This window comes from Cucurbita pepo, chromosome 11 (genome assembly GCF_057944985.1).
Source record: "Cucurbita pepo subsp. pepo isolate OVF chromosome 11, ASM5794498v1, whole genome shotgun sequence".
Classification (NCBI taxonomy): domain Eukaryota; kingdom Viridiplantae; phylum Streptophyta; class Magnoliopsida; order Cucurbitales; family Cucurbitaceae; genus Cucurbita; species Cucurbita pepo.
The window spans coordinates 3360046-3387687 of record NC_141808.1 but is presented as its reverse complement, the minus strand read 5'-3'; the positions used below and the strand labels follow the sequence as shown (position 1 = coordinate 3387687).

General features: G+C 35.3%; 4 protein-coding genes across 13 annotated transcripts; all 4 read left to right on the top strand.

Annotated features, from left to right (window-relative positions):
* Positions 1–730: 730 nt before the first annotated feature.
* On the top strand, positions 731–1514 carry LOC111806106 (protein CHLOROPLAST VESICULATION-like). The gene is made up of 2 exons (XM_023691464.2): positions 731–1018; positions 1135–1514. Exons 1-2 carry the CDS (start codon positions 918–920, stop codon positions 1442–1444), a joined length of 411 nt encoding a protein of 136 aa, XP_023547232.1. The 5' UTR covers positions 731–917; the 3' UTR covers positions 1445–1514.
* A 4296-nt stretch (positions 1515–5810) lies between these two features.
* LOC111805920 (putative indole-3-pyruvate monooxygenase YUCCA4) lies at positions 5811–7737 on the top strand. Of its 2 annotated transcripts, none has more exons than XM_087128173.1 (4): positions 5811–6651; positions 6730–6978; positions 7055–7177; positions 7295–7737. In XM_087128173.1, the coding sequence occupies exons 1-4, from the start codon at positions 6007–6009 to the stop codon at positions 7544–7546; spliced, it is 1269 nt and encodes a 422-aa protein (XP_086984299.1). In that variant the 5' UTR covers positions 5811–6006; the 3' UTR covers positions 7547–7737. The 2 variants fall into 2 exon arrangements, with proteins under 2 accessions (XP_086984299.1, XP_023546982.2); XM_023691214.2 differs by having other exon boundaries at positions 7310–7735.
* A 4285-nt stretch (positions 7738–12022) lies between these two features.
* On the top strand, positions 12023–18542 carry LOC111805531 (transcriptional corepressor LEUNIG). 3 transcript variants are annotated; one of them, XM_087128486.1, is made up of 19 exons: positions 12023–12114; positions 12362–12532; positions 12916–13013; positions 13119–13228; positions 13516–13920; positions 14001–14089; positions 14385–14463; positions 14535–14601; positions 14730–14779; positions 14866–15171; positions 15282–15479; positions 15872–16117; positions 16203–16347; positions 16680–16789; positions 16939–17088; positions 17223–17378; positions 17505–17621; positions 17851–18057; positions 18134–18542. In XM_087128486.1, the coding sequence occupies exons 2-19, from the start codon at positions 12501–12503 to the stop codon at positions 18275–18277; spliced, it is 2709 nt and encodes a 902-aa protein (XP_086984612.1). In that variant the 5' UTR covers positions 12023–12114; positions 12362–12500; the 3' UTR covers positions 18278–18542. The 3 variants fall into 3 exon arrangements, 2 of the variants coding, with proteins under 2 accessions (XP_086984612.1, XP_086984613.1); XR_015422929.1 differs by lacking the exon at positions 12023–12114 and having other exon boundaries at positions 12237–12532; positions 17846–18057; positions 18134–18316; XM_087128487.1 differs by lacking the exon at positions 12023–12114 and having other exon boundaries at positions 12238–12532; positions 16230–16347.
* Positions 18543–19467: 925 nt separating this feature from the next.
* Positions 19468–25691, top strand: LOC111806176 (paramyosin-like protein). Of its 7 annotated transcripts, none has more exons than XM_087128024.1 (11): positions 19468–19642; positions 19859–19936; positions 20128–20238; positions 20452–20565; positions 21487–21666; positions 21930–22009; positions 23195–23234; positions 23348–23455; positions 24455–24535; positions 24887–25009; positions 25315–25691. In XM_087128024.1, exons 2-11 carry the CDS (start codon positions 19913–19915, stop codon positions 25360–25362), a joined length of 909 nt encoding a protein of 302 aa, XP_086984150.1. In that variant the 5' UTR covers positions 19468–19642; positions 19859–19912; the 3' UTR covers positions 25363–25691. The 7 variants fall into 7 exon arrangements, with proteins under 7 accessions (XP_086984150.1, XP_086984151.1, XP_086984149.1 ...); XM_087128025.1 differs by having other exon boundaries at positions 19847–19936; positions 20497–20565; XM_087128023.1 differs by having other exon boundaries at positions 19847–19936.
* The last annotated feature ends 1951 nt before the right edge of the window (positions 25692–27642 follow it).

Genomic DNA, 27642 nt, shown 5'->3' with positions numbered 1-27642 from the left:
ATGTTTTATCTATCGAGCTAGGTTTGGATAATATATATTTATATATAATTTCCACGATTTAATGAAGAAAATGTTCATAAGCGTGTAAGAGATATATGGACATGGATAAATATCTTTTGGGCGTTGGGCGGAATGAAGCAATGGGAGACCATGACCGTTGTGTCCTACTCCAAACTAAAAGCCTTCCCTGCACGCGTCTGCATAAGTCTTCCAAGACGGCAAGCAACCCTCCCCCACCTCCACCCCATGCCAAATTATTCAATATCAATATTAGTTTTACATCCTCACCAAAAATAATAATAAATAATAAATAAATAAATAAAATCTCCGTTACTTAAACTGAGTTGGATGAGAATTACTATCTAGGTCTCGTCTCTAATATTATAAATCACAAACCTCGACAATGGTATTATATTATTCACTTAAGCATAAACTCTCGTGACTTTGCTCCTAGTTTCTCCAAAAGACCTCATATCAATACCACTTGAGTCACTTTTGACTACACTTTCGAGACTCACAACTTCTTTATTCGACATTTGAGGATTCTATTAACATGGTCGAGTTAAGAGTGTGACTATGATACCATACAAGGAATCACGAACCTCTACAATGATATGATATTGTCCACTTTGAGCATAAACTCTCGTGGCTTGACTATTGGTATCTCTAAAAAAAACTCTCATACTAGTAGAGATAGTATTCCTTCCTTATAAACTCAATATTCTTCTTAATTAACCGTGTCACAACGGTGGCTGTTCCAAACTTGCTGGACTTCCCTTGCCGTCGTTCTCATTTCTCAACTACCGTGAGCTGACCAACAACCTCTTCTTCTTTTTAACTTCTCCATTTCCCATCTCCTTCTCTCCCAAATTCCACAGTTCCATAAACACTCCAACAGACAAATTCATCAAAAGAAAATGGCTATGTCCACCACCACTTGTTGCCTGAACAACCTCAACCCGCCGCCGCGGCTGCTCCCAAAGTCCACCACACCCACCACCAATCAACTCCTTCCACGGTAATTACTTACCAGACTCCGATCATTCATTTTGGTTCTGTAATTGAAGAAATCGATCTGCTTTCGAATTTACAAAATCAGGGATTAAATTTAAACATCTGTGTGGAATTGGGCAGGAATGGAAATGGAGAACGATGGCAAAAGCGGTGCGTTTTGGGGGTGGTCGGAGTGGCAATGGCTCTGCAAATGGTCGGAGAAAGTGGCGGCGTAGAAATGGGAGATGTCAATTTTGTTGATTCCAGAAAATGGAGCGAAGAAAGAATGTGCCCACAGTGGCGGCTCAATTCCCTCGAAACCATCGTGCCGGAGAATCTCCCAAGGCCGGCCGCCCGCCGGAGATGGGAACCCGCCGCCCTTCCTCGCACAGCGCCTCAACTCCGAACCATACATCCATCTTCCCTCTCTACTCGCTGCTTCTCTATGTAATTACCAAATCCCTAAATACCAATTCTTCAATACCATTTTACAATATTACAATAAACTTAAATATTCTTAATTTTCATAATAATCTTATAAATATATTTGGATTATAACCCTATTTTTTAGTTGGCTAGGTTGAGACAACAAAAAAAATGTCGAACCTTCAACTGACTTATAACCCTATTTGTTAGTTGGTCTAGTTGACTCAACAAAAAAATGTCAACCCTCACCTGACTTAATCTTATAAATATATTTGGATTATAACTCTATTTTTTAATTGGTCCGATTGACTCAACAAAAAAATGTCAAACCCGCCGCTCACTCAAAGAATTAAGAGAACGATTAGTTGAAAATTATGGTAATCACTTATTTAGAAGGTTTAATTACATATTAAATGTAAAATTAGAAATTTATTAAACACGACCAACCATACATTTATAAAGACGTATAAAAGAAAAGGTCAAAAATGTCAATTTAACATTTAAGGGGCCCAGAATATACAAATAAGTTGGGCCAGGAAAGGGCTAGTGTATATATGGGCTAAGCCCATGTTACTGGCTTTATCTAGTTTGAAATGGGCCCTCAACCAGCTTTTGAACTGAACCAATCATAATTGGGCCGTATTGGGCTAAAGGCCCATATAGTTAGATCAGTAATGGGCCGGCCGTTGAAATACTCTAATCATTCAAATCACGATTAGATAATAATTGCATAAATAATTATTATGGACAATATAAATATAAAAGAGAGAAAAAAAAAATGTCCCCTCTAAAAAATGATCACTATGAACCACTTGGATAAATATTTAATAATATTCACAACGGGTGGTCATTTATACCTGGGATCTCACCGGAAAAAATATTTAATAATAATAGGATGAGTATTTAATGATATCTCACGCGTGATTTGAATATTGGGTCAAGAAATGCAAATATCTGTAACAAGGTTTCATATTTTATGCTACCTAAAGCTACGTCTATAGCTTTAGGTTCGAATTTCATTCTCGGTGGTTTAAATGCATGGTACTTCCCTATATATGGACATGGGCCCACTAGGCGAATGCCCAATTTTCGTGAACCCAAGGCCTACACGTAGGCTTACGCTCTCACACAATCGAACCACATAAAGAAATTGGACATGAAATTTATCTCATAAGTACGCATTAGTATAAATATAGGAGGAGAAGTAATTCATGCAAGCATACAATATTACCATGTTATCATGACATACATTATCTACGAAGCTAACGTACCTAATCATAACATTTCTAACATATTTCAGTTCATGGTATCTTGAGAGTCATTGTATAGAAGAATGATGCATCAAATATACACATACACGGTTATATCATTATCACATAACACATAATAAGCAACCACAAATACATGTTAGTTGTACAATACAATAATTTCATCAAACCAAACTGTAGACGTACTAGCCATGCGTTGACTTAACGTTCATGCTCATTTTAGTATTCCCAAGCTTGATTTAGTTGAACAATGCTAGGTTTAGCTTCACGTGCTTCAGTTTCATCTATAACTTTTCGTCCATTCAAAAACCAAGCTTAAAGTCTTTTTCTTTATGAACGGCTGAGAACGAGTGGAACACGAGAGATGGTTGATGGGTTGCATGAATTCAAGCGAGTCACTTTCTTTAAGAAAAAAAAGATTATAACTAAAACGTTCAACCACGAGTGAGATGACGAGATTTGAAGCTTAGACTTCTTATCCGATAACATATATTATTATCAGTTGACTTGTTTCTTAGGTTGAGGACGATCGACAAATTTTTAAAAAGTATATTCTTTCTATATCATGATGATGATTCGATAACTTTCGGTCTTCCCTGTCAGGAGGAAAAAAAAATTATTCGATCTATCAAATAATGGGACGGGATCGTTTTTGCATCACACAAATGCAAATGATTGAAGTGAAATATTTGTAAATCCTTTTCCAAGTTTGCGGAGGTCTTTTTTTCTATTTATATTCCCATTTTGAGGAAACCAAATAAAATCTTCCACCACAAAGGTGATAGATGGATGACATTTCCATTGGTTAGGAATCCTTTAAAATTTTAAAAATTAAAAAATTAAAAATTAAAAAGATAAATAAAATTCTCCTCTTTTTTATTCTCTTTTTGACCGATATAGTTAAAATTCCATATTCTGGGCCTCTGATTTGGGCTTTATTGGGCCCAAATGTTAATTTATTTTGTATTATTTAAATATTTAAAAGTTCTAGTGATGGAACCCTGACCGTTCGATTGACATTGAAGTATGCGTGATTGATGGAACACTGGACGGCCTGGATTCAAGGATAAGGATCCACTTAAACTGCAGTCAAAATATTTCTACAAAAAGGAACCTTGAGTTAAGCGGGTGACACGTGGCGGAGGACTTAATGACGATAATACCCTTCCCTATCAAATCGAATTGCACTAATCCTCTTACAAAAAAAAAACTGAGGGTCGGTTCGCTTCGTTGTAAACGTGTCAATTCAAAAAGGAAGGGATGTCAGGGTTGTTTTGGTCATTACGCTCGTTCACCAGAGCAGGTGGGGACCACGTACAGAGATTTTGTTGGCTGGAAGTGGCTCAGTGGACCCACCTTACCGTCACGTGGTTGTCTGATTGGGCAACTGTGACGGTTGACTTTGGTCACGTGACGTCAACCTCCACCGTTTACCCTCGCTAATTCGTTTCATACAAAATTGTTTTTAATATTATTTTTATTAGATTTATTTATTGTTTTTTTTGGAAGATTTAAAAAAGAAAGGGGGAAAATTAAGAAGAATTATGTCCAAATCGTATTTTTGTAATAAGTTTATAAACAAACTTCCATTTTCCACGACTCGTCGAAATTATTCAATCTAATTGTAACAAGTCGATATTGTCCTCTTTTAAGTTTTTTCTTTTAAGGTTTTAAATGACGTCTATTAGATAAAGTTTTTGACACCATTGTATGGAATGTTTCGTTTCTTTCTCCAATTAATGTGAGATCTCATAATCCACCTCTTGGGAGCGCTCCGGATTCTTGTCGAGGCTAGAAAGATTAAATAAATTAGAAAGATTTTGGGAAGAAGATGATCTATAAATCTCGAGACATGACCTCAAAAATTTGCAACTAAGGTCAATTTTTTGTGTTTTTGTGGAAATTGGGTTTCGTATAAAACTTTGGTTTTTGCATCACTTAATTGTACAAATCCAAATCCCTAATGATTCCAAAATAGGGGACTTCTCGAGGTTGGAAAATTAGCGTAGAATAAAAAAAAAAAACCAAAACGCAAGTTGTTTCTTATGTTTCGTAAGTCTTTTATATTTCTTGTGTTTAGATTTGCATGCTAGAGTCATTCAAGTAGTCTTGATCAAACTATCTTGTGAAGTGATTCGAATCACGAGTTTTCTTTACTTTTGATCTTGATCATCAAGATGATCCATTCCAAAACTTCTTCTTAGATTAATTACTTATCATTTTGAGGTTCTTAATTATGTAGATGATAGCTCAACCTAAGATAGTAGTATATTTGTTCATAATTCAAATTCTTTCGAGAGTCGTTATGATGTGAGATGAATAATTTTCTTAAACGAATGACAAAATTGTATGTTCTATCTCTGTAATTTATGATAAACGGGAGGCTATATATATATAATTAAGCTAATGAGTAGGTAACTGTTACTTCGCTTTCTTTTTTGGCTCTGTCGCTGACTTTGTGCAATATTATTTTGCATACGTGATCCGTAAATCTTTATTTATTAAAAGTAGGATGATCGACAAAAATTCAACAAAAAAAGAATTGAGAGAAAAATTTAAAGAAAGGTCGATCTTAATCTAATTATTAACTTTGCAACCCGAACAATATATAAACTCTCCATCTCTGTCGAATGAGGGTGAAAACTTACCCAACAATGAATTGAAAAAAAGAAGAAGAGAGCTTGGAAATCAAGGAGGCTATGGAAATAGGTCTGCGAAAAGGAAAGTTCTTTAATATCTCGAACATTCCAGATTTCGCTTAATCTTTGTATTAGTGGGATTTAGGGTTAATTAGTGCTTTCATTTCCATGTCAAACAAATGGTTTCAATTTTCAAATGTGACGGGATAGACATGAGTAAATATGTTCATTATATAAAGTTTTATTTACAATTTCATAAGTCGGGATTCTTTAAAATAAAGATAGCTCATACGAACACATTTAGAGTCGTTCTTTTAACTTATAGAAAACGAAGGTGGAGGGGATAGATTTCTCTCCGTAAAGTAAATAGGGTTAGAGTCGTAGATTACATTCTCCATCCCGAACAACATCGTCCCTACCCCATTTTTATATATCTACTTATTTACTAAATAAATAAATAAGTATATATCCCTGCAGCAGAGACGCTAAGTAGAAAGAGCCTGGAGGAAAACTGAACCAAATCCCTTTCCTTCACCTTCACGCCTCCATTAAAGCCCCTCTCTTGCTTTCTCTCTCTTCATCCATTTATACTCCACACTCCTTCAAATCTCGCACAGAAAAACAGAGTAAAACCCCCAAAGACCAAAACAGAGCAACCCACAAAAAACAGAGCCACCTTGATGGGTTCTTGCAAACACCAAGAACACGATCAACCACAAGAACCCAAATGCCTATGGATCCATGGCCCCATAATTGTCGGCGCTGGCCCATCAGGATTAGCCGCCGCCGCTTCCCTTTCCCACAATCGAATCCCTTCGCTCATTCTCGAGAAATCCGATTGCATCGCTTCCCTTTGGCACTACCGGACCTACGATCGCCTCAAACTTCATCTCCCCAAGCATTTTTGCGAGCTTCCTCTCATGGGTTTCCCTCAAAACTTCCCGAAATACCCTTCCAAAGATCAGTTCATTTCATACATGGAATCCTACGCTTCCCATTTCTCCATTCAACCCCGGTTCAATCAGACCGTTCTCGCCGCTGAATTCGACTCTGTTTCCCGGTTTTGGAGAGTCTCCACTCAAGATACTCAGTACATTTCGCGCTGGCTCATCGTCGCTACCGGTGAAAATGCAGAGCCGGTTATTCCTGAGATTCTGGGGATTGAGCGGTTTACTCGAACCGTGGTTCATACTAGTATGTATAAGTCCGGTTCGGAATTTAAAAACCAGAGGGTTTTGGTCGTTGGTTGTGGGAATTCCGGTATGGAAGTTAGTTTGGATCTCTGCAGACAAAATGCCATCCCCCATATGGTTGTTAGAAACACGGTAAGTATTTTCTTCAATCACGGTAAATTTAGTTTTAACCTAGGGTAAATTAATCATTTATTCATATTCGTCATCTAGGTTCATGTATTACCGCAAGAAATGTTCGGATTCTCGACGTTTGGAATAGCGATGGGGCTTATGAAATGGCTACCTCTAAAATTGGTGGATAAGATTCTTCTTTTAGCTGCCAATTTGACTCTAGGCAATACCAATCAATTGGGTCTCCGACGACCGAAAACCGGTCCGATCGAGCTCAAAAACGCTACGGGAAAGACCCCGGTTCTCGACATTGGAGCCCTGTCGTGTATAAGATCAGGGAAGATCAAGGTAAATTTATATCAATTAGTTGGTTAATTAATTAAAGACTTTGTGATATAATCATTTTTTTTTTTTTTGGATGAAGATAATGGAAGGGATTAGGGAGATAACAAGAAATGGAGCGAAGTTCATGGATGGACAAGAGAAGGAGTTTGATTCGATAATCTTAGCAACCGGGTACCGAAGCAATGTGCCAAGTTGGCTCGAGGTATCCGATATAATATAATTTATTGCTCGTAAAGTTCATATTGTTTCGATTTGGACAACGGGTGTTTTTGAGTAATGGATTTAGAGTTTAGGGTTTAGTTTAATGGATGTGTCTAAGGATTATGATTTGCAGCATGGGTGCGATTTTTTCACGAAAGACGGGATGCCGAAAACCCCATTTCCAAACGGGTGGAAAGGCGAGAAGGGGTTATACACGGTCGGGTTTACTAAGAGAGGGCTGCTCGGAACCTCGTCGGATGCCATGAAAATTGCCGACGACATTGCCGAGCAATGGCGGGCGGGGTGGAATGAGGATGACAAGAATAAATCTTCGTACGTAATATTCGTTAAAGAATTTGAACGAAAATGAAGTAATTTTGGAACGAGACCATTTTGGGGTTGATTTGTAAATACATCAATTTTGAACGGGGCGTTTAATGCCTTGTTATCAATGAATTTTGAAAGGGGAAATTGTCAAATAGAATGTAACTATTTTCAAACACGTCCTCAGATTTTAGTTATTTATGTAAATATCCTATTTTGAGCACCTAAAATAGTAAATTTTGATTGAGGATAAAAATAATAATAATACTCTAACCTATACTATTCAAGTCACTACTGTATTAGTGTGATGTTGTAATAGTTCAAGTCTCACTGCTAGCAGATATCATATTATTTGAATTTTTTTTTTCGGATTTCAGCCCAAATCCACTGTTAGTTTTTTTTTGGATTTTTCCTTTCGGGACCCCTCAATGTTTTTAAAACGCGTCTTGTAAGAACAAGTTTCCACACCCTTATAAAAAATGCTTAATTCTCATCTCTAACCGATGTGCGATCTCACAATCCACTTATTTCGAGGCCTATCATTCTTGGTGACACTCGTTACTCTCTCTAATCAATGTAGAATGTCATCGACGTTATTTAGGTTCTAGTCTGTACTTAAATCACCGACCCACCATTTTAGGTCTTAAGAATTTTGGAGGGTTGGAAACAAAAGGAAAGAGTGATGGAGTTGTTGTGAGCTAATCTCTGTGGCTCTCTGCCGCCATAAGACAACCTATGAGCTAAGCTCAGCTCCAATACGCGAGTTGAAACAAACACACTATCCCAAAACACCCCCATCCCTATCACAGCCTTCCATGCTTACGTCACCCTTCCCCTTCCCCTTCCCTTTTATTTTTTATTTTTATTTTATTTTTACATAAATACAAATATTATTTCTTGGCAGATAGACACAGAGACAGGTTTTATTATTATTATTATTATTTCAGTCTTCTTCTTACCATTCTTCCATCTCATCTGTTCCCATCTCTCCCCTTCGCACGTGGTTCCTACGCGCAGTTGTTACAAGTAGGCGAGTGGAATTCACGCGCCATAAGAGAGAGTGGCCTCGGGGAGCGCAATAAACCATATATATATATATAAGTTGGCATGACATGGCATGCATTTGTACTCATCAATCACTGGAGCTCACCTGCATGCATGCCATCCCCCATGCAAATTAATATACCACCTCTCAATTTTACTCTTATTAATTATTATTATTTTCATTTTTAACAAATTATTATTATTATTATTATTATTATTATGATTATTATTCGATCGATGATGTAACGGTCAATCTGTATCGAGCAACTTCATTGATTCATTTTGTATATTATTAATTATCTCGAAAGTAGTCGTGTAGATGCAACGTTCACATTTTTATACTAGTTGTAGTTTCAACTGGTTGATCTAGATAGCCTTTGAGCACACGACTATCTCAACTTTGAAGCTAAAAATCTCTACTATACTATATTAGTTGCATGAGTCAAAAATATTATTAGCTAAAATCTCTTCTTTTACTATCTTCCTCTCTCGTAGTACACGATGATTTTTATTTCCTTATTTCAGTTAGTCTCGAGTGTGGAGATCGGGCAGAGGCTTCCTTTCTCGAACTCTCGTCTCACCGGCTCGTTTGACTTTTGGCCTGAATTTGAGTGTTTGACTAATCCAAAAACGAACACTACATTTTATATCTTCAAAATTATTTAAAATTGAGTCTAATTCAAAATAATTTTTAAAAAAATGGAAAAACCAGGTTCGTGTCCGGTAAAAACTGAGCGAATGAATGGGCCGAGCCATTACGGATCCATTTTAATGGGCCCACTCCGTTTTAGTCCAATTTTAATGGGCCGGCCCAATACTTTAAATTTTATCCAACTCATTCATCAAAATTCAATAAATGAGTTTGTTAGTTATCTCTTTTTGCGGACAAAAAAATTATATAAAAATAATTTTCATTAATTTAAATAATCTGTTAAAAATCATGCTTAACTAGTTCAATTTGAGCTATGACTTTAATTATGAATATGTGTTTTTAAATTTATTTTACCTTATACGTCTATTTCAGCTCGTTTATGTTGTACCAATTTTGTGGATAAATAAATGCAATTCGTGTCGTATTCAATAGCCAATGAATTCATCAATTATGAGTTAGGAAACATTAACCATCTCAACGGTCGATAATGTTCTAATTTTAAGTATTTAAAATCTACCGAAAAAAATAAATTTGTTACGTTTGTATTAGTTCTAAACTTTCAATTTCATATATTATACCTAATATTCAAATATTGTTATAATCTTAACTTATATTAGGTTTTAAAAATGTCTTAATCTAACTAAATTCAACCTATGGACACCTTTAGTTTTTAGGGATGTTCATATGATCGGTAAATCTGACTAGTTTGGACTATCTAACCCAAATCGTAATGGTTGGATTGGGGTGAACTTTTAGTAAATTAAAAAAATTGGGTCGATTCGTGTTAAATATTTTTAGTTGGGTCAACCCAATAAACTCGAAAATAGAGTTTAAATCCAACTCTACCCTATCTTATTTTTAAGATTATTATGAAAATCAATAATATTTAATGCTGGTAACCAATTTTAGTGATGCACTGTGAGTTGTGAATGTAGCTTTCAATATTTTAGTTATTAATATAATACGTATGGTAGATAAATATGCTTTTTTTATTTAAAAAAATCGAACAACTCAACAAAACGCAGAAATAGAGGGTTTTTCGGATTAGATTGCCTTGTGAACTCTATTCAGGTTGTTTGGGTCACAAACTCAATCAATTCGAAATCTGGGACTGGTTAAAAGATTTTCCGAACCTAACCCTTAACCTAACTCAGGTATATCTCTACTAATTTTAGGGTAAAATAATTATCTAATAAGAATAGAGCACGTGGCAAATGGAAAATTGAGCGTGAAAAATAATGGAATAATGCATGCTCATATTTTATTTTATTTTTTTTTTTTTTTTTTTTTTTTTTACCTACGAGAACATTAATTACATTTTTCTCACTTTCCCTTTTTCTTATTTTAATTTTATTATATTTTTTAAAACCATAAAAATAATATAATTTATTATATTCTCTCGTTATCTTGTCTTATTTTTTCCAACATTTTTTTATTATATAGTTTATATTTTGTTCTCATGTCATTATTCATTATTTTTATTAAGATATTTTGTGTTACATTTTGCACTAATATGATCTAATATCCAAGAATATCTTCTTATTCTTTAATTATTAATCGTACACTCGTTGACCACATTTTTTTATTCATAAATTATTAAAAAATTATATTTATTTTCCAACACTCCCAATACCATTATTATATCAGGTTTTAATATTTAATAATCGTTATATTTGTGAAATCAGAAGTAAAATCACGAGAAGGTATATTGTTCCTAACATCCTAGCATGTCAAAAGGCATAGATGTTGGATTCCGACCCTTGACAACATAAGGGATAGCTACAAAATTTGTGACACCCGAGTACTGGAAGGTCCATGAATGAACCAATACCACATCCGAATGAGAGCGATCCTAAAAATAGGATAATTAAGAAAAACTTAAAAGGATTAAAGACACTAGACACTACCTATATCAACAAGGTGCACGTTCTATCTCGATGACTCAATCATGGAAACTCACGGGTTAAATGTATTTTATTTTGAGTGATTCTATATTGGGTAATGACAAAGTATACAATAAACGTCGATACCGTTCAAGAATAGAAAATTAAGCTACTCGGTGCTAGAGTTTATTCTCAATCTTGTTAAAAGAAAAAAAAATTTATTGTTTAAAAACATGACTGTCTTATATAAATTAAACTATATTCAAATTGAAGAATATCGAAGCTCACCATTATCATCTAGCTCATACAATAATTTATAAATAATATAATATATATTTTTTAAAATAAGGAATTATATAACAATTTTATAATAAATTACCGAAAAGCTCCACAAAAATTGGTTAAATAATAAACTTACCTAGTAAAATTTACCAGAAAAAGACATGACATCCAAAAATAAATATAATAAATTAAAAGTTGAAATTTGGTTGAAAAACATTTAAAAGACACAAAATATATTTAAGCATAAAAAGGAAAAAAGAAAAAAAGAAAAAAAAAAAAGAAAAGACTTGAAAATTAAAGACAGGGTCAAATTAGGTATTCTGCAATTTCTTAACCATGGTCAGAGTCAGACCAACAAGCAGTCCTGAAACCGTCTACCACGAGGCAACGCATGGGAACCAAATATTAATTTAAAACAATACACGAGGCGGTTTTACAATTAAGAAAAGAATATCATTGGGCGTTTCTGTAATTACAGTAAAGTTCAAACCCCATATTGAAAAGCCATGAGCAGATCAAGGCAGAGCGAAAGTACGAAATGACCCTTTTTGTTCTGTACCTAAAATCCTCGGGATATACTGAAAAAATTGATTTTTTCACGAGGGGTATAATCGTCATTTCGTAGGATAAAAGGCATTATTACGATATAGTCTCATTTTGTCGAAGGCCCACGGATATGAGGAAAATAAATTTTCAGCTCTCTCGAAATAAAAGCAGAAAGCTTGGGAACAAAAATACGTTTTTGGATTGCAGGTATCTATTTCGATCCTTCCTTGAAATAAAAAATTATTTTATATAAATGTAAAAAAAAAAAAAAAAAAAAAAATGGTAGATGTAATAATAATAATAAAATTAATATTAATACGGCCTTACATTCTCTATACTTTCATTGCTGGAATCAGAGGCTCTGCTTCTATTCTATTGCGTAGATTCTCTCCCTTCTGCAGTTCTTGCTAATTTCTTCCTTTTTTCTGGATTCTTCTATGGTTTTGGCGAAAAGGGTTTTGATTTTTCGCTTCTGGGTTTGGTGATTTTGGCCGAGAAAAGCTCATTTAGAGCTGCAGAAGCTTGTTTGTTCAAGAATCTATCAGTTTATTTGATTTTATCCATCACTCTGCCACTGTTTGGATTCGAAAAAGATGTCTCAAACCAACTGGGAAGCTGATAAAATGTAAGTTCGTTGTGTGTTTTGCTTCATATTCCCATTTTATTGTTACTTCAATGAGTTTCTTCTCTCCTCTTTGTTGATTTCGTATTGGGGTTTCTGTAATTTTGATTTTGTTGCTTCTTTATAGCATTATAAATTTCGATTTTCGATTTGTTTTCTTGAAATTTTACGCGCCAGTCTTTGGCATTGGGATTACTTCGTTTTGGAGGATTTAGGTTAGGGTTCATGTTTTCTCTTAATCACTTGATTTCAATTTACCCCATGACTTGTCTGTTAATTTCTTATGCCTCAGTGTTCATATCTTGTTAATGGATATGAATTTTCAATTACCCTTTAACTTGGAATTTTGTTCTTGTTGTTGTTCTCGGCGCATGGCTATGTAACAGGTTAGATGTGTATATTCACGATTATTTGGTAAAAAGAGATATGAAGGCTACTGCGCAGGCTTTCCAAGCAGAGGGAAAAGTGTCTTCGGAGCCTGTGGGTGAGTGTTTTTGGATGTTTTTTTTTTTCATCTGTTTGGTTCAATATGGAGTGGTATTGTACCATTTGTTGATGTTGATATTGATTTTCGAGTTGTGGGTTACAGCGATCGATGCGCCTGGAGGCTTTCTTTTCGAATGGTGGTCGGTTTTCTGGGATATATTCATTGCTAGAACCAATGAGAAACACTCTGATGTTGCTGCATCTTATATTGAGGTTTGTTATAAGATTGCTGTTCTAAGCTATTGATTTCTTTTCTTTTGTTACCGTTTTGGAGTTGAATGTGTTCGTCGTTGACTTAAGTCTATATTGGTCAAACCCGGTGTCTTCTTCGAAGTTTTTGATTGAAATGTAACATATATGGATGAGAACAATCCCTTCTTGAAAAGAGAGTCACTGTTTCAGTGCACATATATTATTTGATACCATAAAAACCATTGAAATATTCCCTCGTGTCGACAAATTCATCTGCAAAAGATACTTACAGTGTATGAACTTTCTAGACACAATTAATAAAAGCTAGAGAGCAACAGCAACATCAGCAACATCAACAGCAGCAGCAGCAGCAGCAAACACAGCCACAACAACAGCAACCGCAACACATGCAGATGCTACTGATGCAGAGACATGCCCAACAGCAGCAGCAGCAGCAGCAGCAGCAGCAACAACAACAGCAACAGCATCAACAGCAACAGCAGCCACAGCAGCAACAACAACAGACTCAGCAACAGCAACAGCAGCGGAGAGATGGAGCCCAACTCTTAAATGGTACTTCAAATGGTTTTGTTGGAAATGATCCTCTTATGCGCCAAAATCCCGGTTCTGTGAATGCATTGGCCACAAAAATGTATGAGGACAGATTAAAACTGCCCCTTCAGAGGGATTCACTCGATGATGCGGCTATGAAAGTAGGTATACTGGCTAGATTTTTGGCAAGAAAAAGGTTTTGTTACATTTTCTTATTGTTCTTCCTCTGTAAATCTTACAGCAAAGGTATGGGGAAAATGTTGGGCAGCTGTTAGATCCAAATCATGCTTCGATTCTGAAGTCAGCTGCAGCAACCAGCCAGTCGTCAGGGTGCTTTCCTCGTAGATATTTCTTTCATTATCACTGCATTCACGTAAAACGAAAACAACGACCATGCACATATAAAGACTTTCTTACTGATTATTGATGAGTTTGATTTACATTTGATGGGATATTTTACATAATTATATTTAGTTTCATGGGAGGAAGTAACTTAGGTATTAATATTGTTGCATGATGAGAATCTGTAGAAATTCCTAAGAGTTGCATGTTGGATGTCACTAACCGTTGCATTGGATGCCTGTGTGCTATCGTGATGCTCACGAGTTCTAAATTTTAATTACAGGCAAGTGTTACATGGTACAGCTGGGGGAATGTCTCCTCAAGTTCAATCGAGGAGCCAACAATTGCCAGGTTCCACACCGGTACGGTACTTCTATTAAGTTCATTATATGCTATATTGTTTCCCGTTTTCTTGAAAAATTTGTAAATGCAGGATATAAAGAATGAGATCAACCCAGTTTTGAATCCTAGAGCTGAGGGATCACTGATGGGTATTCCTGGTACTGTCAAATTTTTGATATTTCGAGGACTTACCGTGTTAATACATTGTGATTGGAATCCTTGAAACCTGTGTCTTAATCACTCAATCGTCAAATCGTCTTACATTTTTAATGAAAATATCTTTCAGGATCAAATCATGGTGGCAATAATTTGACCTTAAAGGGATGGCCCCTCACTGTATGTTTTTAATACAGTAATGTGTAAAATGTATGGATTCCAAGTTGATGGGGTTTCTCATTCGTTTTCCCCTTTTTCTTTTACAGGGACTCGAGCAGCTACGTTCTGGGATCCTTCAGCAACCAAAACCTTTCATACAGGCTCCTCAACCTTTTCCTCAGCTTCAGATGTTGACACCGCAACACCAACAACAACTTATGCTCGCACAACAGAATTTAACGTCACCTTCTGTTAACGATGATGGTAGAAGATTGAGAATGCTTTTGAATAGTCGAATGACGAAAGATGGACTTCCAAATTCTGTTGGTGATGTTGTTCCAAATGTTGGATCTCCTCTCCAAGCTGGCAGTCCTCTCCTGCCCCGTGGAGACAACAATGACATGATGATTAAGGTGTTAATTTACTCTGCCAATTACTTTTTTACGGACGGTTTCAGTTTTTGTTTTAGCGCACATTATAGACTTCGTGGTCCAGTTTTCTAAGCATGTCTTGTTTTCCTTAGATTAAAATGGCTCAATTGCAGCAGCAACAACAGCAGCAACAGAATAGCAGCCAACAACAACAACAACAGCAGCATTCTCTTTCAAATCAGCAATCACAAAGTTCAAACCACAATATGCACCAGCAAGAAAAAATCGGGGGTGCTGGCAGCGTCACCATGGATGGTAGCATGACAAACTCATTTCGTGGAAATGATCAGGTTTGGTAGTGAATATTGATCATTGCCCAGTCAATTTACTGTTGCTAAATCATCTGTATCTTTCTACGATACATTTTGAATGTTAACAGGTTGTCTCTAGCATGATATTGAGTGCCTCTTGTAATTTCAAATATTAATGTTACGTGTTCGTCTGTGTGTATCTGTTCTGTTTAGTTATATTCTCCGTTCGCTCGTTCAACTGATGATACTTGCTAGTAATATGACAAAGAGGATGTTTAGGCTGGCATTTTGATAATTCCCTTTTTGTGAATTTGATAACAGGTCATATGGTACGATTGGCGTCAGTTGTCTATTATACATCCATGAAGTATATGTTAATATTTTCCGTCTTAATTTGGGTTTAATTTTTTTTTTCGACATTTCATTTACAGGTTTCAAAAAATCAGCCTGGGAGAAAAAGGAAGCAGCCATTGTCGTCTTCAGGTCCAGCAAATAGCTCAGGAACAGCGAATACAGCGGGTCCATCCCCAAGTTCTGCTCCTTCAACTCCCTCAACTCACACACCTGGAGATGCAATCTCAATGCCTGCTTTGCCTCACAGTGGTAGTTCATCTAAACCTTTGATGATGTTCAGCAGCGACGGCACTGGCACTTTTACATCCCCCTCGAATCAGTTGGTAGGTGGAGCTTGGTAGTTGTTTGTATCAAAGGAATTATAAACAATTCCTTTTGCACTTGCTCATTGGCATTCCATTTTGGCAGTGGGATGATAAAGAAATTGAATTGCAGGCTGATATGGAACGCTTTGTGGAGGATGGGTCTCTTGATGACAACGTCGACTCTTTTTTATCCCATGATGATACGGACCCTCGAGATCCTGTAGGGCGCTGTATGGATGGTGGAAAAGGTGGCGTAAATGCTATACCTTGCTTTCTTCTTATTCTTCTGCTTGTTTCTTTGCAATTGCCAGTAAGTAAATGAATATTTGAGAGTGACTAGTATTTTATCTGCCCCGAGTGATATAGTAGTTGTACAAGCACTTCTAGAAGACCCTGTTAGATGCTTTGTGGCACCGCACCATGCGTACATCTCTGGACTTTGTCTCTTGGCTTAACATATCTTAATCGGCGATTTGAACGAATAAAAAATGGATAATTAACCTCTAGATAATTGAACATTGTTTTTGAGATTGGTCTGCTTTTTTGTATTTTATCTTTAAGGAGTGAATTTAACCTTCAGGATTCACGTTTACGGAGGTGAATTCTGTTCGAGCAAGCACGAGCAAAGTTTCCGCTTGCCACTTTTCATCGGATGGAAAACTGCTTGCTAGTGGTGGCCATGATAAAAAGGTGAGAACCCAATGACGATGACCTGTACTGTATATCAAGAGTGTTATGGTTAAAATATTGCATGTAAGATTTCAAAGATCCTGTTATTGGTTGCAGCATTGGTCAATCCATGTGTCGTATTTGACGGGTTTATTATGATGGTTCTGCAGGCCGTGTTGTGGTACACAGAAAATTTAAAACCGAAAACTTCACTTGAAGAACATCTTTCCATGATCACTGATGTTCGTTTTAGTCCTAGCATGCCCCGTCTCGCAACATCATCGTTCGATCGAACAGTCAGGGTTTGGGATCCCGACAATGTTAGTGATCATCTATCTGTCTTTCTCTCGAGTCTTTATTCCTTAATTATTGGTCTTGCATCATTCAAATAACCTAGATAACATTCACAAGTACGGATAAAGCTTACCATACATTTTTATAATTCGACCTGCAGCATTGTTATTCCCTACGTACTTTTACGGGACATTCTGCATCTGTTATGTCTTTGGACTTCCATCCAAAGAAGGACGACTTTATTTGCTCGTGTGACGGTGACGGTGAGATTCGATACTGGAATATCACTAATGGCAGCTGTGCAGCAGTATTCAAGGTATCTTGGTTTATTATAAGTAACTAATCCTTTTCTCCATGCTCTTTGTTGGTCGATGCTGAAAAATCGGTAATTATTTGCATATTGGCTCTAGTACATAGTTTCTAAATTGCTTGTGTAAATTAGGGTGGCACTGGCCAGTTGAGATTTCAACCTCGGCTCGGGAGATACTTCGCTGCAGCTGTAGATAATATCGTTTCAATTTTTGATGTTGAGACACAAGCTCGTCTGCATTCGTTTCAGGTCTGTTTATATTTGAAGTTGTTCCACCTATTCTTGGTTTTTAACCGCTCATTTAAGTAGTCGATATAGCTCAATTAGTTTAGACATATACCTTTGACCGACCATGTTGTTGGAGTCACAGCTCATCTCATTATGCTTTTTCAGTGCCAATTTGTTGCATAGTTATGTTTCTGAAATTTCATGTCCATCAACTTACCTTTTTGGATGAAATATGTGGTTCTAAGTATAGGGACACACCAAAACGGTTAATTCTCTTTGTTGGGATCCTTCTGGAGAGTTCCTGGCATCTGTTAGCGAGGATTCGGTTCGAGTATGGACACTTGCTTCGGGCAACGAGGGCGAATCCATTCACGACTTGAGCTGTAGCGGCAATAAGTTCCACTCGTGTGTTTTTCATCCCATCCAATCTAGTTTACTGGTCATTGGATGTTACCAGGCAAGTCCAATCTTGTTGATTAAGCTTCAAAGGATGAATCAATTATTCCCCTCTCACCTCCATTTTTTTGCTGCAGTCATTAGAGCTTTGGAACACGACCGAGAACAAGACAATGTTCGTATCAGCTCATGAAGGTTTAATATCTTCGTTAGCAGGGTCTACAGCATCGGGTCTGGTCGCTTCAGCCAGCCACGACAAGTTCATCAAGCTGTGGAAGTAAAACAAAGAAAAAAAGACGAAAACCCGAAAACGAAGAAAAGGTAATCATCACATCACACACTACTACTAGAATTAAAAGCTAAAGCAGTGAGTGATCTGGTACTGGCTTGTTTTTTTTTTTTTTTTTTTATTTATTTATCAGGACTTGTAATTTTTGTTTGTTTTTTGTTCCTGTTTTGGGTTTAGTAGAATATGAACTCTGACATAACTGTTCTTCTTGTAATTGGACTCCCATCCACTGGTAGAATGTATACTATTTACTCTTCCCCTTGCTCTTCTGAAAACCCTTTAGCCTCATTATTGATGTACTAGAGAGAGCAAGAACATGGCTTAAAGCTTACCACAAAAAAAAAGGCAAAAGGGAAATGAGTTGTGTTTGATAAAGCTGAATGTTGAGGAAAAGTGGTTCTATCATTTATGATAAAGAAAGGCTATGTAGTGGAAATGATTTCAATGGTTGATCAATAGCCCTACACCCCCCCTACCTTTTTCGGTTCTCGGGAGAGTTTTGAACAAGTATATATGCTTAAACGAATTGAGCTCAGCTTGCTTTTTATGAGTTACGTGTAGCCCGTTCTCGAGAACATCTGACTTCTTGATTGAAAGTATACATTTGGTTTCTTGATATAGCTTCTTCAAAAGAATTACGCGAACAATATTTGAATTGAGCTTAATTTAAAAATTCTATTTGAATTGAGCTTAATTTAAAAGAATTTGAGGGCATTTTAAAAATTTTTGAATTTTAATTTTGGTATAGTATTAACTCCAAAAAATTGAATTTTTTTTTAAAAATGAATTACCAATAATAAAATCCATGAAATAGTAATGAGAGGTATAATTAAATTTAACACAAAAACTAAGAAAATACGCCATTAAAAACGTAATTAAGATAAATAATAATTTTAAATAATGATTTGAATTGTAAGGGAGAATAAAATTTAAACGAATAAAATACATTAATTTAAATTTAACACAAAATTAGAGTATAATTCCAAATATACCCTTCGCAAAATTAGAGTATTGATAAAAATGGAGTTATTTTATTGGCTATTTTTGCCAATTTTCTTCGAATTTAGTTCAGCGATGTATCGACCTGCTTATGGGCCAGGCCCATTTAAGTCACGGCCCAGTACGAAGCGATGGTGCTCCGATCCATAGTTCTGCCCGCCGATCACCTGTAAGAAGAAGAGGATCCTCTTCTAAGCAGTTCATATAAAATTAGCAATTTTATTGACTTATCGGAGTTCCATTTTCAGGCGACATTGGCCTTTGCCATTCGATCAGTTTCGACGGCGTTCGCAAATCCGTGATTTCTTCATTCGAGAAGCTGGCTTCCGGCATTCTCTGCTGCATCAAACCGGAACAGGTGTGCATTATCAATTCGATGTCATCCCTCTCCTTTTATACCATTTCCATGCTGAAAGTGAGGGACGGAACTTTCTGATGAACTTCTCGAATCATAAATTAATTGTTAGCGTCGATTTTAGAGAATTGAATGAGTTTTAATTTGATCGGAGAATGACTTGTATATCGTTGTGATTCATGTACGATCATGTACGATTAATTACAGTGTCTTCCGTAGAGGTCGTATTTTCCTTCGTCCGGTTGCTTTCCATCCGCATCAGTGGTCCGTGTAATGTCTGAGGCGATCAAGAGCCAGGTACTTAGTCTTTGTATTGTATCAGTTGTGATGGTTAGGTTTGGTAAATATCATTTCTGTGTTAGGAACTTGGGCTTGGACTTGCGGCGTGTTTTTGCTGGTAGTATTGAGAGTTCTTAAAATAGTCTTGATGTTTTCAGTATGTTGTCTGATTTCATACTGCTGTGGCGCTCACTTACCGGAAATCACAGGGTACTTGCAGTGAGCGCTTGATTGAGGAAAACAAATGTTTACAATCCCTTCAGGTGGATTCCGACAATGGAGTTTCAATGGATATACTAAAGGAGGACGTGGATGAACTGGTCGGAGTTTTTAAAAATCATTTCCTTTTCCTTTTTTTCTTCCTTTTCAAGTGTATAATAGGATCTATCACGGCTTTTGTTTGAAGTCCTGAGTACTCAAGATCACTAAAAAGCGTATATTAGAATATAATTTATCAAGCATAATTATCAGTTTTTTCTCTTAAGAAATTTTTTCCCTTGATGAATTTCTTTCTCGTTATTTCCGGTATTTAGAACCAGAAGAAAGTTGCAGTGGTGAAGGACTTGCAATTTTTACAGGATAGAGTCAGTAAGGCGAATGCTAATCATGTGGTGCAGAATTTGATGTCATGCTTGAAGACTTTGGAGGTCTGCACCTTTGCTCTGCACTTACAGTCTTATTTTTTCGCTGAATAGTATCGTCCCTCTGCATTTCGTTTGTAGTTCTTGTGATTTTCTGTAGTGTCCTTCTTTACAATTTTATTCTAAACCGGTTTTCTGTTCCTCCTAAGGGGGCTGAAGATTTTATATTTTCTCTGATTTAGTTGAAGAGTGCTAGTCACTGAAGGGACATCTCTTGGGAAAAGTTTCTCGAACATTTTCAGGGTTCTTTGAAGTATCTTTCTCTATTTAAATCAACTAAACTTTTTTTTTTTTTTTTTTTTTTTTTTTTTTTTTTTTTTCTGTTTAATAACCATCTGGATAGAACTTTTTTTTGTTCCTCGCTCTCTGTTGACAGCTATCATATTGTTTCTAATACCATGCATTCTCACATGCAAGATGTATTTTACCAATTTCTTTTCTTGTGCTTTATCAGATTTGTGTTTTAAAGCTTTTGTTTCCAAACATCTTCCATACTTGAATTGGAACAGCATTCAGTGTAGGTTTTTTTTCTCATCCATATCTTTTTATTTGTATATGCCATCTATGATCACAATTTACCTCTGTGGCTCATCTAATATAAGAATTTTAAAAAATTGTGATGGAGGCGTGGGCTCCGACTTATGTCAGAAATTGATGCTACAAGGGGTTTGGCTTGAAAGTGTAGTCATTTTGAAAAGTTCCTTTTCTTTTTTATTCTACATTGTAATGTTAAATTGCATAATTACTTAAACACACACACACACATACACAACTAACCCGCATTCTTTGAGTTTGAAAACTATCAACCATTTTTTATTCAACTTATTCTTGTAATATATTTATATGCAACTTATCATTTTGTGTTTCTAGTTATATTTATATACAACTTATAATTTTGTGTTTCAAATGCACCTTGGTTTGTTTCAGGATCTTGGAAAGCAGGAATCTGAACTCCTATCTCCATGTGATGCACAGCGTATTAAATTGCAAGCTGAGATTTTCGAGCTGGAGGGAAGATTAACTGGAGACCACGAATGCTCAAATTTCTTGGATAGCTTAGATAATTTTATCAGTGAATCTGAGGAGGAATTGAATTCTGTAAAGAAGGTAAATTTTTTTTTCTCCCCAAAGCAGATTTTTACTGTGTTCTCCTTTTCATGCATGAATAATTCAAAATCAAGGCTTGAAGCCATTCCATGTCATGATTGATTTTGTCTATCACTCAAAATTCCATAATTGAATCCTTATCCTTTTTGCATTAGATCTAGTCAATTCATTGATCTATTTATCTTGACTGTAAGTACTCTGTATTTTATCTTTAATACTCTGTATTTTATCTTTAAGTACTCTGTATTTTATCTTTATTATAGGCACTTGCTTCAAGATTAAGGGAAACACTTGCATTAAAGAGGCTTCTTGACGATGTGCCAACCCAAACTGAACTCATCCAGTTTGTTGTTCTCTTATTCTCCTTCTGTTTTTCCTTCCTAAAAATTATTTTGTTTGTTCTTCATTGTTTCTAGATGATTATATGATATTATCTTCAATTTTTCTTGGTGATAATTGCATTGTCGTACCTCTTCTCAGCGATGATTGCATTGTTGTCACTTTTTCTTGGTCGTAGTTTGAATTCCTTAGTTGATCTTGGACACTTATCCAGTTTTCTGAGCTGCTGCGGCTGATATCTTGCTTAAAAGTTTAGGACCTAATGAAGTTTTTGTGTGCTTTTTAAAACACTAGAACTTCATTTTGAGAAGTGAAACTTAATCTTTAGGTCAGTAACAATTCTCAGCCTCTAACTCGGTACCTTCTTGATGGCGAAATCTAAATAGCCTCAGCGAGGTCTCATTATCTGATCTATTTCTGGCTGTTGATTAGTCTTGGATTACGACCATGCAGAAGCAACATGTAAAACTCCTATTTCTGGGAATGGCTGGAAACTAAGGAGCATTTAGTTGATATATATTCAAATAAGTGCCCCATTTCATTCTTGCTTTGATTATTATTATTTATGCTCTTAATTGCATGCAGAGATGAATGCAGCTTCTTACCGAAGTAGTGGTGGCATGTCTATGTCATTCTTCTTCATCTTCTTCTTCTTCTTTGTATATATACATTCACACACATGAGTTTTTGTTTTAGCTTTACCTGCATTCTATTTATTCTATGTGAGACCATTCTTGATTCTACAATATTTGATTTCAAAAGACTTGTATGTTTAATATTGTTGGTAGGTGAGAACCATGATTTGAATCCATGACGTTAAAGACATGAGTTTACATCATGTCTATTCAACCATTGGACTAATGGCCACTCCATCACATGCCTGTGTATGGAGCTACGATTTTTTTTTCTCTTTCCCCCCCTATTTTTCCCATCACAAATTGACTGCATTGTGTTAAAGATAGTGTCCAGTTCATTGCACGTGGTACACAATTTTAGATGTGGACACATTCCACTCATTTCTTTATTCCTCAACTCTGACTTCTGAATTTCTAAATTTCTGTGCTATCAACTCGAAGAATTCTGAACTTCTTTTTTCTTCTCAAATGTTCACATGGGCACTTTGAAATACTTCTAAATGCTTTACATTAGCTGGAAAGCCATCCTCTTCTGATTTAATCTCAGTTTGCAGGTACGAGCGCCGATTTTCAGAGCTATTCATTAACATCCAGGTTCAATTATTTTTTTTTCCATGAACTACTTGTTTGTCTTGATTCATATTATTTGTCAAACTTCTTCAGATGATGATATTTTACTCTTCAGCTAAAGATGTTCCATCATGCAGGATAAACATAGGCAAACACGCAGATACTATGCAACCTACAATGCGCTCTTGGAGATAAAGGATCTGATGTTGAAGGAGACATCCTTGTTGAATTCCATAAGTTCACAGGTTAATGATCATTAAAAGTATACACTTTTGTCATTTCTTTCAGTATCTATACGTTAAGGAACTATTTTCCATGACTGCTAATATGATGATGACTCCTTTATCAAGGTGTATGAATTTTCGTTTGTAATGGGTGCACTAGGAATAATTCATCTTTCTTCTGCATGTTAAATTTTGTTCCTTTTATCTGCCAATTTATTGCTCGTATTTGGATTTTTTATTTCTAGTTCGATTATTTGGGACATTTAGTCCAGCCTCCTCCTTTCGTCCTTTTGGTAATCTGGTCAAGACTATTGTCATCGTCTTCTGTGATGATTTTTTTTTTTTAATTTTTATTTATTTTTATGTTTGGGGCTAGTGATGGTGGTCGTTTCAACAAGAAAAAAGGCGGCGTCTATATACACACTATTTATCTGCATAAAGAATTTCTCTTAAAGCAAGTACAGTTTTGTTGTATGCTGTGAGATTTTCTGTTTCCCATTTGAAGGATAGATTGTACGAATCCTTATGCTGTAATAGTTTTTTTTTTTTTAAAGATATTAAATAAATTGTAGCCAACAGTTGCAAGGATTGCCAATAGATATGTGAAACGCATGATTAAAAATATTTTTTAGTGGACTTATCTAGTATCGACCTCCCATGCAATGATATGTTATCGTGTCCCACCTTAATCTAGTGTTGGTGGGATGTGATGTTGGTCCTAGAATGTACTAGTCATTTGACACTCCCATTTCTGATAGCAGCTGTGGTTGTTACTGTTTTCCAGGCTAATGTGTCAGTTTATACTCAATTGTGGCCCTGTGAGGTTGTGTTACTATAAGTTAGACGTGATTGCTGTGCACATATTTGAGACATCATAAACTAATATCCAGAAAGATAAATCAATTGTTAGGCGATCAACACCAACGTGCCGTGTTCATCAATAATTTTGTTGCCATTCGTTGACAAGTTTGGTGGCTGTTTAAGAAACTCTGTTACTGATGTTCCCCTCAACTTTTGTAGTTTCAAGATGCCATAGCCAACTCCATGAGTCAAATGGAACTTATCGAATCCATGGAGGGAATTCTGAAAGGCATTCAACAGGTACTTTTTGTTTCCATTGTTGAGCTTATGACATACCAGAGTGGACCAACTCTAATGAAGATTTATAATTGGTGAAAGTAATAACTTCTAAATTAGATATTGTCATTGAAGTAACCAATATAAAAGAGCCACAAAGATCAAACCTAGCAAAAAATTTCCAAACTAAAATTTAAATTTTATTTAAGCTCAAGTTTCAATTTATGAAACTAAAATTGAGTTTAAAATTGATAACTGAGCTAAGTATAGAGGAATAAATAATTTTCCCTTTCTTATACTATTGGACGTTCTTGAGTTGTAGTCTTTTATTAGTATTATTATTTATCTCAGTTTAATAGATATTGATATATGCAGAAACTAGATAAGGTGCTTCTTTCTCATCAAGAAGAGCAGCAGGTCTGCAATGCCTTGAAAGAGAAATATGCTGCAGCAACTGCAGAGCAAAGACGTTGCTATGCACTCTTAAAAGCTTTCCAGGTGACCACTATAGCGTTGTGATTTGTGATTGATATTATATTTTTTTGTGCCAACTAAACATAGCTCAACTGGTTAAGACATTTATCCACGACTAAGAGATTAGAGGTTCAAATCTCTGTGGTAACTAAGGTGGTTTCATTTGATAAATTAAATTATTAAAAATTACCCTTCACCCAGCGGGGCAGTTCATTGAATGAGCAGAAACATTTAGACCAGGCTGTTCAGTTTTGATACATGAAGGTTCCCATAGAAGTATAATCCCTCTTAAACCACTCCTGTCCTTGCTTATTTTCTTTATTTTCCAGGAGGAATGTGCAAAGAACGTGAAACTTCGGACCCAAACTTCAACGTGAACAGATTTTAACCATTACCCATGCTTCTGTTGTGTAAGCCTTCATTCAATTTGGTCTTTGTTAGAGGAACTTCAAAATAGTGTTGATCAACTTAAAACGTGTTGCCCTGCCCCGTTCCAACTTCAAAGCCGGTATGTGAAAATATTAGCCCTCCTTAATGATTTCTGATATGTAATTACCCAACTTTTCAAGGGATAGAGCAATTGTATGAAAATCTAACGGGATAGAGCCTTTCGGATAGGAACAAACACATATCGATGCATGTGTTTTTTAAAAAATATTGTGGAGTAATTGAAGATCCCTTTGGGAACGGATCAATTTGAGGCTTCTGTTGTTAATTCTCATTAGAAGAAAACCTCAAAATCAGATTACGACCGTGCTTATTGTGTTCATCTTGTGACCTACAAAGGTCAGTTAATACTTTTGAACTCTTTCATCCTACTTTTGAGTATCATATTAGATATTAGCAACTTATAATATAGTTTAATATTATAATATTAGGTATAAATTAGTATGTTATATATGTATAATTATGAGTAATTACTAATGAATTAATTCACTAGATTACTAACCATATTTAATTGAAATTAACAAATAATAACTTAAACGAATTGAATTAGATAATGTTACAAAAAATTTAATCATTTTTTCCATATTTTGCTCTCTAGACTTTGTAATAGGAAAATTAATATTTAATTACATAAATGGAATACATAAATGATGATTGTGAAGAGATTTCAAGAATCATTTTTGTTTGTATCCGATCTAATGGTGTCTTAAAATAACATTATTTAGTGGTCAATTAAAGGTTTATTTAGTGGTCAATTAAAGGTTTAATGAGTTTATTTAGTGGTCAATTAAAGGTTTAATGAAATAGTCCAAAGCACCAGGATTATTATTATTATTATTTTAAATATAATTCCATATTTTGTAATAAACATGTTTTTTTGGGAAGGTTTATTTTTAGTATTAAAATAAGCTTTGGTGGACCCTATTTTATAATTAAAAAAATAATGTTCGGTTAAAAATTAGAATATTATTTTGTTCCTAATTTAAACCTCATCACCTTTGTCTGTCTTTGTAAAATTAATAAATTAGTCTCTAAATAGATTTAGAGTTTTTATGGCAAAGGCAAATTAACCATTTATGCATTAACCATTTAATCCCTATGGTTAAAATGTATAACCATTTTGTCCCTATTATAAAAAAAAAAAAAATCTATTAATATTATGCGACAATCTTTATATGTGATTACTGTCTTTAAAGTTTAAGAACACATTTAATGTATAATTAATATATTGATCTACATGGGTAAGAGATCTCATTCTATTTCAAACTTAATTTAAATGATAAAGATTTAATTGTTATAAATTTTAAAATATAAATACTAAATTGTTATAAAATTGGTTACAAACTAAGTTAGTGGACTAATGGATTGTTACATGCATCCTAGTGTCTCATGTCCATCAGCTTCTGTCTTAGTTTATCTCCGAACCACATTTTAGTGAGAGAGGTATCACTTTAATAACATTTATTACGATTTGGATTAGGATTTAGAATTCAAATACGATATACATTCCCCTTTTGAGAGTGAAGACTATCCACAGATAAATTCTTTTAGCATATTTTGTCCTCACTCACCTCTTAGAAAAATTTCCAAAAGGTCACCCAACATAGATTTGTAAAGTTGATATAACCAAGAGACATCAATCATACAATATACTTCAACGAAGATGTGAAGAAAATGTTGTTGAAATTATCAAAAGACATTTCAATTCATGCCACAACTTCATTGTTATAAATTTTGGGCGAATTACAATTTAGAGTAATTTAGAGTTATTGTATTTCATTAATGTATTTTAAGATTTTTTATTTACTTCAAAGTTACATTTGCATAGTGGCTAATTATAGTCATAAAGTATGAATGTTACAACTCGTAAGGCTATATAAAGCCATATGTTAACTTTGTAAGATAGACTTGGAAAAATGTTGTAAAAGGAGCCTTTGTGCTTTCCCTTAGCCAATGACTAAGTTTCTTTGCAATTCTACGTAGTTTAGGTTATATGTAGAATCATTCAAGCTTGATCTGATCAATCTTGCTTGTGGAGTGATTCGAATCTCAAACAAGTGTTCTTGCCTTGAGATATTCATTCAACAAGGTAATCTGAATTTTACTTCCCTTATCATTTGGTATCAGAGCTTTCCCTTGGGCCGATTTCCTTATCATTTGGCATTAGAGCTTTCCCTTGGGCTGATTCCCTATCAAAAGCACCCTCAACC